The sequence below is a fragment of the Musca vetustissima genome, unplaced genomic scaffold (genome assembly GCF_032173495.1).
Source record: "Musca vetustissima isolate MV318-11 ecotype Yass unplaced genomic scaffold, APGP_CSIRO_Mvet_v1 utg245173, whole genome shotgun sequence".
NCBI lineage: Eukaryota > Metazoa > Arthropoda > Insecta > Diptera > Muscidae > Musca > Musca vetustissima.
The window spans coordinates 15,516-27,693 of NW_026879687.1; the positions used below are offsets into that span (position 1 = coordinate 15,516).

General features: G+C 35.9%; 1 protein-coding gene across 1 annotated transcript; it reads right to left on the bottom strand.

Annotated features, from left to right (window-relative positions):
- Positions 1 to 3,297: 3,297 nt before the first annotated feature.
- On the bottom strand, positions 3,298 to 3,875 carry LOC133324748 (gustatory receptor 8a-like; the record flags this gene model as incomplete). Its single annotated transcript, XM_061533588.1, has 3 exons — positions 3,569 to 3,875; positions 3,436 to 3,509; positions 3,298 to 3,372 (listed from the first exon to the last, which is right to left on the bottom strand). Coding segments are annotated over exons 1-3 (456 nt in total), but the record flags the coding sequence as incomplete, so codon positions are not given.
- Between the last annotated feature and the right edge of the window lie 8,303 nt (positions 3,876 to 12,178).

Below are 12,178 nucleotides of genomic sequence, written 5' to 3' on the forward strand. Positions count from 1 at the left end.
TTTGCACTTCCAATGGCCCTTTACCTTGTTCATGTATACCGATCGTCATATCTCGACTAGCTGAGTAGATCTAGACCAATAGTCACGAAATTTTGAATGTAGAACGGGTTGTGGCCAAAGAAGACCCCTATTGTATTTAACAATGGTCGGTTAATTTTAGACCAGAAGGCCCGATGATTTTGAGCCAAGAAAAAAGTAGTCGGAAAAATTACACAATTTGGTAATGTCTGTGCGGCATCACATAATATATGTTTGAATTTTACGGCGCAAGGGTATACCGAAACCGATTTATTTCATATTCTTTTCATTACACAAAGTGAATTTATGTTTAAGCAGCTGATTGACTAGCTTACTGATTGACTGACTCTTGGCCCAAAGGTATCAGATAAGGCTGGGTTTTTGCAAATTCGTACTAGAACGGCACGGAAAGTACTAAATATGGTAAAATGTGTGCTGAGGGTCATTGATGGAGTGTAGGATATATGTACCAAAAGGTTTTTGGAAATTCGAACTGAAAGTTCGTAGTATGTGAACGGATAGATGTAAAAACTTTAAATGTAAAATGCGATTGAAGGTTGAGAAGTATGGTCGATATAAGGATGAGGTTTTGTAAGCGTATACTCATATATACGAAAGGTACTAAATTTTGTACAATTTTAATTTTGGTTAATAGAATTTGGGTACGTAGGAAGTTTTGGAAATTTATATAAATGAGTACTGAATGGTACTAAATTTGGTACAATTTGGATTCAAGTGAACTGGTAGAGCTGCAGCACTGACATTTGGAAATAAGATTACAATTAGATACAATGGAATAAGATTGGAGTGCAGTATTGGGGGTATGGATGCAGTTTGTACTTATGGGTACTAAATTTGATGCCACCTATATGACAGATTATTTTAAAACAATAGATTTCCACAAACTTTTCAGGATTATAATGCAGGGCATTGCTTTGCAAACATCGAAATACTAACACAGATTCCGTGAGACAACGTCGTTTTACACCTTTCAATATCATTAGCCTTCTTCTAGTAGATACCAGGGCAATTATGAAGACAGGTGGCATTTTTTATACCCTACACAACTATGTTGTCAGGTTATTATAGCTTTGTGCAGCCCCAAAAGTTTGTAACGCCGCGAAATATAGAACCACCTTTAAGTATACCGATCGTCATATCTCGAATAGCTGAGTCGATCTGGACATGTGTGTCCGTCCGTCTGGCCACAGGCCACATTCATGGACCAATCTTCACGAAATTTGGCATGTACCCCTATTGTTTTTGGAAAAGATCGGTTAATATTTAGGGGATGAAATGGACCAAAAACTTTATTTTTGTCGGTTTTTCTGGTCGCTCCAGAGGCCGCAATTATGGCCCAAATTTTTGCACGGAGGAGGGGATCGGGCCAGAGAATAAGCATGCATGTTTTGATAAAGATCGGTCAATATTTAGCGGATCAAATAGACCCTGACTATTGTCTGAAAAATAACAAAATTTGCATTCTGGGGCGTATAGATCTACTCCTGAAAGACATAGACCCGAGAAGTTGCTTGTGTATCCAAAAGGAGTGGTTGGCCTGTAAATTTATACCAATTATATTGTCGTATGTAGTAAGATGTGTAAGTTACACGTAAATTTTTACAGGTGCTTACGTACAGAGATATTATTTAGTAACCCATTACCACACTAGAGGGCGGAAATATACCGCTGACTACTTTGAAATTGTCCATGCTATTCCAGTTGTGGTCAAGGACAACACCTATAATTTTCGGTGATGATCAGATAATAATTTTAGGATGAAGTGGACCGAAAACTTATTTTTTGTGTTTTTCTCGATTCGATCTATAGGCTACGATTATAAGCCGAACTTCACTACGGTGAAGGGAATATGGACAAGTAATTAGAAGGTGTTGTTGACCTCTAATATAATCGGGCAAAATATTACCCAGGCTCGGAATAAAAATCCGAAAAAAGATAAAGATAAAAAGACTTTCTGCGAAGTTTTATTCTGAGTCTGGGCAATATTTCGAGATAGCTGCACCCTCTTTCCCGATAAGAGGACAACAGCACCTCTTCTTTACACTGACATATTTTCTGAATATTACTAATAGACAGTACAGTCCTTCTAACTACTTGTCCATTCTCCCTTTACCGTAAGTTGTGTTGTAATGTTCTTTGGCTCCATGCCAAAAATAAAGTTTTTGGTCCATTTCATCCCCTTAAATATTAACCAATTTTTTCCAAAAACAATAGGGGTCTTCATTGGCAAGAACTCCACATACATGCAAAATTTCGTCAAGATTGGTCAGCTTGTATCGTGTTTACAAATTATAATGGTCAGACGGACGGACACACATGTCTAGATCGATTCAGCTAGTCGAGATATGATGATCGGTATACTTAAAGATGGGTCTAGGACCAATAATTGGCGGCGTTACAAAATCGTGGGGCTGCACAAAGCTATAACACCCTGACAACATACAAAGACATAGAAACCGTAAAGACTCGACAAAATGCATTTTGACAAAATAGTTTATGAAAAAATATCCAGGGGAAGTCAGGTATAACAGAGGCATGTTAACAATAAAAACGCAAATACGCGATAATGTGTGTATAAAATGTAAATAAAATTAGAGATCTGTACTCAAAAAATATGTTTTTGTTTTATAAGCTTGCACTATAACGTTTAAAACGTTTAATATTGTTTGCTCTGTTGTTATGATATCGTAACAACAGAGGAAAAGCCATCTGTTGAAAATTGTTTACGTATCAATTGTCCTATCTTTATACTTTTATGTCTTTGCAACATAGTTGTGTAGGGTATACAAATAGAAAATACATCAATAAAACATATGTTTTTGTTGATAGATAGTGAACACAGTTCGTAACATATTGAGAATCTAAAAAGTATGGGAATTCAAAAACTCTCGAAGCATGTCAAATGGGCGAATATTAAGACATGTTTAAATAATTCTCACATTCGCTAACGAAGTAGCGGGCATGTGTTAGTATTAAAATAAAATGCTTTTTCCGTAAATTTCGTATAAATTGTAGACTCGTCTGGAGTATTTAACGTAAATAAATCTCATTATGCCAAAAACGCAAAGAATATTTATTGGCGGAAACAGATCCGAATCCCAAAATGTTTGAGTCGGATTTTCAGATAATACAACTAATTCATATGCATACCATTTGAAAGGTGAAAATATTTCTATAAAATATATTAATGTACTCGCCAAGAGTTTCCATTTTCTTTAGAAAACAATTAATTACGTCTATATATACAAATAATCTTACCTGTATACTTATATTGGAATTTTGTTCATTAAACTGACTGATAATCGAATGCAAATTCAAAGTTATGAATTTAACCTAAAAAATAATACATTGAAGAAATTTAATTTCAAAATTCACTATTCAAAACCAAACCCTTACCACATCCATGCAACTTTTCGAAATAATAAGAAATATTGGAATTTGTATGACAGATGGTGCTAACATAATTGTCTCTGAAATTTGAAAAGCAACATAAATACGACCACATAATACAACCACTTCATTAGCTTACCCAGAATATAACGTTGCAAATAGATATTGTAATAACTAAAATATGAATCAATCAATACCCGAACATAGACCATTAGTAGGACAGCAACAATTGAAAAACCAAATGAATTTTGAAAATTCGAATACATTTCATAAATCAACTGAAAATGTTGTTGTTTTTGGGCAATTTTGCAGCGTAGAAACTTTTCAAAGCTTCGAAAACCCACACCATAGGCTTGATAACGTGAATAGTCAACCAAAAGACTCAAATCATCCTGGATACGCTGCAGTTCTTGACGTATCAATTCGATGTGAAATATAAATTGCATATTTCGCAAATGAATGGTAATTGAAAACGGTATGAAAACACTCCAAAATAATATTAAATGCGTGTTAAATGTTTGAAATCGACAAAATATTATGGTGCCAATTATTTCCAAAATAGTGCTGGCATAAAATATAATCAGGAATCGACGATTTTTCAAAATTTCTTTCCGAAGTTTGTTATCATCATCATCATCATCGTCTTGCGATTTATCATTTACCCTGTGAAATTGTTGCAGTTTCAAATAGGCTCTCCAAAAATTCCGAAAGTGTATACGTTGAAAGAAATCCTCCAAATACGAACATGTTATGGCCAAATTGGCACAGGCAATTTTTAAAATATCAATAAAATATCCAAACATATCTTCTTGATGTAGAAATGGATCGCGACCGAAAAGCGCCGTAAAGGCAACACTATTAAAAATCACCAGAAGTAGAAAAGACCAAAGGCGAAGCCATGGTGCGTTTGAAAGGCGACTTGGGGAATTATTTTTTATTGGTAAAACACAAAACCCCAATATTTGAAATAATCGAATGTGCCATTGCAGTAGAGGTGTTATTTGCCAATTCATGGTTGAAAGTAAACTGGAAAATTGGTGTTTTTATTTTCATATTTTAAAATTGCAGTAAACGTGATTAATGGATTTGAAACATTATGAAATGAGTAACTTTATCCATACAAAAATTATTAATTGCAGCGAAAGCAGATAGTGCGTAAAAAGAAGGCCGTTAAGTATTCTCAAGGAATCACCAACGACAGTTAATAAGAAGTAAAAAAATGACTATGTTCGGCCCAACACAATTAGAAAATAAGTCATTAAGTTCGGCTGGGTCAATCTTTTTTATACCCTCCCCCATATAGGTGGATATACAAAATACCTAAAATCGATTATGGTTTTGAGGAGAAAACGTTATAGCATATACTCAGACACTCAGGTGGAGCTAGGACGCGTGACTGTTAAAAAAAGATGTATGTAATCCTACTGTTATATAAAGGCTATACCAAAATGGGGACCAATATTGAAAGTTTTTGATAGGATGATTTGACATCCAATGCGAATCCAAAATATAAAATTAATGTGAATTTAAAAACACCAAATTTGGGGGTACGTACTAGGGTGCCCACCCAGAAACATGAGCCAATATTGATAATTTTTGGTTGTATGAGTGCGGAAAAACGTATCCAAAATATTTGAAATACCGAATATTGGGGAGTTGACCCGAAACATGTGTCAATATTGATCATTTTTTGGCAGGGAGAATTACTAGCCAATGATAATTCAAAATACTAAATTGCAATTAATTAGAATGGAACATCTGATAAAAATCCCGACACTATAAAGCGGACCGATAAAATATTGATTTCTAACTTCTATCGTGATTTCAACAGACGCTCGGACGGACAGACAGGCAAACGGTCATGGTAAAATCCACATGATATTTTCCTTATGGGATCTCCGACGAATCTTCTCAAATTTTAAAGCAAAATATCGACAATCGAGGGATATAACCAACCCATTCCCAATTAAAAAAAAAATTGTTTTGTTTTTTATTTGATTCGAACCTACACATAAAATGTTCCTATAAAGTTTCAAATGAAAATCTGAACAATTCTTTAATATATAGCGATTTATTGTGTCAGCATCAAGCGCCGGTTGAAGTGCTTCTTAAACTTTAAACGCATTTTTCTCGAAACAGTGTTTTTACGAATGGCGGGCACGAAAACTGAAAAACTAATAATACAATCGGTTCCGTATGAACTAGGATAAATCCAATCTGTGAATATCTTCTCTATTTTTAACTTAGTTTGTGGGGGTGTTCCCTTAAGCAGAACAATGATTCCAAGCACAAATCGTGAATTAAAAAAATATCCAAACATACCAGAAACATCACCACAGTCACCTCCATTAAAATGATTAAATGTTTAAGGAGATTTCTGCATACACATGTACATATAATTACCGCATTCACCACTTACTGAATATTTATAAAAGTGGCGCCCAACGTAGAACACTTGTAATTACATGTTACTTATAAAATAACAAATATAAATATGCAGCATTAAGTACTTGGAGTATTAATTTTTTTAACGTACAACAAAAATGTATATTCAAAATGGCGCCCAACATGGAACGGGTTTTTTTAATTAAAACTAGCTCCGAGAGTTGTAAGTATATTTTTACAGAGATCTACATATTCTTATATTATTTAGTATTGACATTACCACACTGAAGAGCATAACTTTTTTTAGGAAATAAGTCGAAAGGCAGCAATCCTAATGTGCACGGGGAGTGGGGTTTCCCGAGTGTTCTCGGGAATTCTAATGGGTCTATTTCAACGGGTGAAAGTGTCCACAATTGTGATGAAAGAGAGATCAAGATAAGCCGGCGCTTTGCAAGTTAATACCAATCAGAGCCGTTGCTTGGTATCTATCATACCCTAAGCCACGCAACAGAAATATTTTTAATAGGAGTAATTAAAATAGTTGTTATGATCCAGACCATAATATTTTTACTAAATATAGACTTAGTGCAATTATCGGATATGGGTGAAATAAAAAAAACTGCAACAAAGTCAAACGCCATAATTTTTTACTTTTTTTTTTTTAATTAAGGCAAAAAATAGCATCAAATTTTAGAATAAGTTTAGATTTGTTCGAATTGGTCACATTTGGCACGAATTTTGGCCTTCAAATGGCCAATGAAACCGCTGCCAACATTCTCTGCGGTATATTGGCCCACTCCCGGCGAAGCGCTTGCTTGAGGTGATCGACACTTTGGTATTTTTTAGTGCCAACCTTGCTTCCCAAAATACTCCAGACACAATAGTCCAACGGTTTTGTATCCGGAGATTTTGGTGGCCTTTGTGCGCTGGAAAATAAGCGAGGAACCCCATTTTGAACCATTCAACGGTCGATTAATACGAGCGGAGAGCGACCAACCGAAGGTGCAGAAGCCATTCGCTTCTTTACTTTTCAAAAATATGTATAATTTATAACTTAACCCTCATGCTATTGACATACCACGAATTAGACCTGCAGTTAACAAAATTCACTTGGCATCAGCTGGCTAAGTGAATTTCTTTAACACAAAGAGATAATTTAAGTTAATTAAACAGTGTATTGTTCCACTTATTCTATCTTTGATATTCCATCAAATCATTATTTTGTCACAATTCAACACCGTGACACTTGACAGTTTTAATTGTTTGAACTTTAACAAAATTGCGACTATTTGGTGTTACGTGTATCAGCAACAACTTTTCAAAGTCAATATCTGGACACCATGGCATGACATATGTGGAACCTGGCCATTAGATTTTTTGTTCGAGATATGAGAAAATGTAAAAAAAACATTGTTTCTCTTTGCCTTTAATTATCACTTTGTAACGTTGACAACACCGTGCATACAATTTAGCGGAATGCAAGCACTGTGCAATAATTCTGAGCCAATGAAATTCTATAAAATAAATTTTTAATTTTTATTTTGTAATAAAACAGGAGCGGTCGTGATATACATGTTGCATTTTAAATATCTCATTTTATTCTGTTTTGTTTGAACATATTTGCCGATTTTACAGCGTGACATGAACACGACATGACTAACAATGAGCTGCTGAGTGCTTGCAAACATTTCTACCTGAAGTGTCGTTTTTTTCTACCTGAAACGATTGTCAGCACAACCATGTGGTGCAGATCCTATTAATAATGTATTTTAAGTTTATTGGTAACGAATTTTAGCCAGATGTGTATTTTGCATTGGTTGGGAGAGCTTTAATTTTTTGTTGCTTGAAATTTCTCTAAACTGATTAGTCAAAAGATTGTTAACATTTCTTGGGTAGGCATTGACCAGGATGAATCTTTAATTGGTTTCAGAAAATATATTGATTTAAGCCGGACCGTAAAGATTCCTTTACAACGATGAATTTGATGATGGGAAGATTTTTTTTAATTTTCAGATGCTCAATTGTGGATACTTTCACCCTTTTAAATAGTGAGCTGATATGTTCCGCAAGTTGACTTACTTACATACTTAGATGGCTTGTTGATCCATAAGTCGAGCTTATAAAAGTTTTACAACCGCGTCAGTCTTGTGAGCATCTCATCCATTTTGAAAGACCATTTTCCGAGATGCTGTCTTCTACTTGATCTTTAAATCGGATTCGTGGCCTTCCCTTTGGTGAACCATCACTTGACTTGCTTGTATATGCCTTTTGAGTGGGGAAATTCTCATCCACTCTCACAACATGACCTATGATACCCTACACAATTTCCACGAAAATATAACTTTCTGTTGTTCTCTATTCTGAGCTTGGCCAATATTTCACCATATTTGCACCCTCTTAACCGACTAGAGGTCAACAAATATTACTAATATTCAATACAGCCCTTCTAATTACTTGTCCGGACTCCCTTCACCGTGGGTTGTGTTGTGATGCTCAGCTTATAATTGTGGCCTATAAATCGATTCGGAAAAACATAACAAATTAAGTTTTTGGTCCACTTCATTCCAAAATGTTTATCTGATCATCACCGAAAATTATAGGCGTTGTCCTTGAAAATTTCCAAGCGATCAGCGCCTTATTTCCGTCTACTAGTGTGTTAATAGGATACTAAATAATATATGAATACGTAAGGACCAATAAATATTTATGTGTAACTCCCACATCCGAGAACATACGACAATATAATTGGTATCAATTTAAAGGTCAACCACTCCTCTCGGATATACTATAAAATTCTAGGATCTATGTCCTTCAGGAGTGAATATATTCGCTATAGAAAAGTCAGGGTCCATTTGACCCGCTAATTATTGACCGATCTTTATCAAAACAGGCATGCTTATTCTTTGGCCCAATCCCCTACTCCATGTAAAAATTCCAGATGTTTGGTCCATAATTGCGGCCTATTAAGCGACCAGACCGTGTTTACAAATTATAATGGACAGACGGACAGACAAACATGTCTAAATCGACTCAGCTATTCGAGATATGACGATCGGTATACTTAAAGGTGGGTTTAGGACCAATATTTCGCGGGTCTGCAAAGAGCTATAACACCCTGACAACATAGTTGTGTATTGAGCGATGCAGAATCTGAATCTTTAGTCTATATACCAATTTGTATATAGATAAATATTAATCCATATTTATCTATTAATCCAGAGCAAAACAAATTAAATTAATCATAATAGTACGATTAATCTTTATTGTCCTTATCTAACGAATAGATGGACAATAAATTTAAGTTCGGCTTATGGAATAAATGTTCTGTTTCTAGCCACTTAACAGCAACAACAAAAAATCTTGAACTATAATACTCTTACAAAATAGTTGACAAAGACATAAAAGTATAAAGATAGGACAATCGATACGTAAACACTTCCCAACAGATGACTTTTCCTCTGTTGTTACGATATCATAACAACAGAGCGAACACTATTAAACGTTTTTGGTGCTTTATCTTAAGCTTATAAAATGAAAACATATATTTTGAGTGCAGACCTGTGATTTTATTTACATTTTATACAGACATTTTCGCGTTTTGGCGTTTTTATTCTTAACATACCTCTGTTATGCCTGATTCCCCTGGATATTTTTTCATAAAATATTTTCTCAAAATGCATTTTGTCGAGTCTTTACGATTTCTATGTCTTTGTAGTTGAGTAGTTTATAAAAAGTTTCTAAAATTCTCTTTAATGTTGGGTATTATTATCTAGCGAATAAATACGGCCAAAAAAACATTTTTCCCAGTGGCGGACAAAAATCAAATAGACCACAAACATAATAAAGATACGCTTATCATTGTAACGTCAGACAAAAACAAAAATGCAAATTTTGGAAACATCAATTGAAACCACATTTAGTCTGGAATATAATGCGATAATACGCACATACAGTACTTGAATTTCAAGGTCATAAAATGTCCCTGAAAAAAAGTATTTTGAATTATGTTTTTGGAAGTAAATATGGGGAATAAAGAACAATATGCGGTTTGTATATACATTCATACATATTCGTATATCATATAAGGTATATATTTTATGTTTTTATTTTTTCGGAATAAATGTGGTTTTGTGTGAAAGTCAAGCAATATTAATCTTATCATTTCGGAATGCAGATTTTGTCCTACTTCCGTTTAGGGTTTACATAATTTTAAAATTTATCACTTTGTATTTAATATGAACTCTTTATTATCACGTCTCGTATTAAAATGTTAATTTGCTTTGACTAATTTATTTATAGCTATAATGAGTTATACGCTCACACTTTGAAATAAAACAAAAGATAGCGACATTTAATGGATATTTTAATTGTCTGTTTTTGCTTGAACTTCGAGCCGATTCGTTTAACAATAGATAATCAATAAAAAAAGGCCTAAGGCCTTTTTTTACTATTATGACATATTGGATTATGTAAGATTGAATGGTGATTATATTAAAGAGTAAAATAAAGTTGTATTTGTATATACTTTTGGATATTCGTACTATAAGGGTACGAAAAGTACTAAATATAAATATATAAAAGGATGTACTAAATGGAGTTTTGAAATTCATAAAAGTACCAAATGGAAGGTGCCAAAATGGTATCTTAGGTATGGTGTGAACAAATAAAGTAATAAATTGGTGTTCACGTCAGATTTCCCACCCCTGGCAACTTTAATTATTTTCTAATTTCAATATTCTCATTGTACTAAACAGCGTAGCTTGTATGCTCTCACTGCTTGTTAAAGATTGGTAAGCGGTCGTTCCAATACGAAAAACTAAATAAAGAACCATTATTGTTCTTTTCCACCAACTAAATCATTGCTGTTTTTTTTTCTTTCTCCTTTCATTCCCATTTTCGCTGGATGATAATAGTGAGGAAAATATTTTCAAAACTGAAATATTTTCGAGGCTCACAGCAACAAACCGACCAGTCCAAATTTCCCTGTGAAGATTCCCACAATTGGCATTTTCAATTGGAATTGTGTATGTTGTTGTTGTAGCAGTTTATATGTATTGAATGTTTCCTGTTATGTTTCCTCCAGTTCTGTCTCCAGATTTAGGAATGCAGCTACCTCCACTGGCTGTAGCCACAAATCTTCCGGAGTAAGGTGAGTAGGTTTGGCTGGGCAATTGAACAAGTGCAGTGTGGTATGAGGGCCTGTACCACATGCTGGGCAGACATTTAGCACCTGGTCATCAATCCGTGCCCAATACGAATTGAGCCGACTGCACCATCCAGAACGTAATTGAGCCAAAACTACTCTGGTTTGTCTAGGCAGCTGACGTTCTTCAGCTGCTATGGGTGGGGGGTGAGCTCCGAGGACGGCATTCACTTTGTAACCGTTCAGCGCTGCGGCTACTGCATCTGTATGAATGCCATTCAGACCCGCTCGATAGGCAACTTGATCTAGAGGCTCCCTTTTGTATCGTTGGACCTCTCTCTCTAGATCATGCAGATCCTTCCTGACACGCCTGGGCGGGGGAGTCCTATCCACCATGTAATGGTTGGGATGAACGTCCCTGAAACACCCAAGCAGGTACTGCAACGAAAGCATATTGTTATGCTGACGTACGGGAAGGATCTTCGTCTCCTCATGAAGATGGTCCACTGGTGTCATGAGGAGGCACCCTGTCGCTGTCCTCAGGGCGGCATTCTGACAGGTCTGAATATTTCTCCATTGCGTATCACTGGAATTCGCAGACCACACTGGAACCGCATAGTTAGCCACAGACCGACCTATCGCTTTGTAAGAGGTCAACAAGGTTTCCTTATCTGCGCCCCAAGTGCTGCCGGCAAGCGACTTGAGGACCTTGTTCCTACTTTTCAGCTTATCGCAGATAGCTGTGGTATGCGCGGACGATTTGAACATGCTGTCAAATGTGACCCCGAGTATTTTGGGGTAGTTGGTGGTCGGAATTGTATGCCCCTCGACCTGCACATTCAACGGCATTCTCATCTCCGCAGTCCATGTGGTGAAAAGTGTGGCTGACGACTTCGAGGCGGATATTTTCATATTCCTCGCTTTGAAGAATGCTGCTAAATCGATGAGATAAGCGTTCAACCTCACACATATGTCTTCAACAATGGGACCCGACGCCATAATCGTACAATCATCTGCATACGTAACGATTTCTATGCCGTCCGGAGGGCGTGGAATACCGGAAAGGTAGAGATTAAACAGTTCCGGAGAAATCACTCCACCTTGGGGAACTCCCTGTTTAACTCTACGGGGTTTGGACTTCTTGTTCCGGAACTCCACGTACGACTGGCGTCCACACATATAGTTGATTATCCAACGTTTCAAACTCGGCCGGAGGGAAGT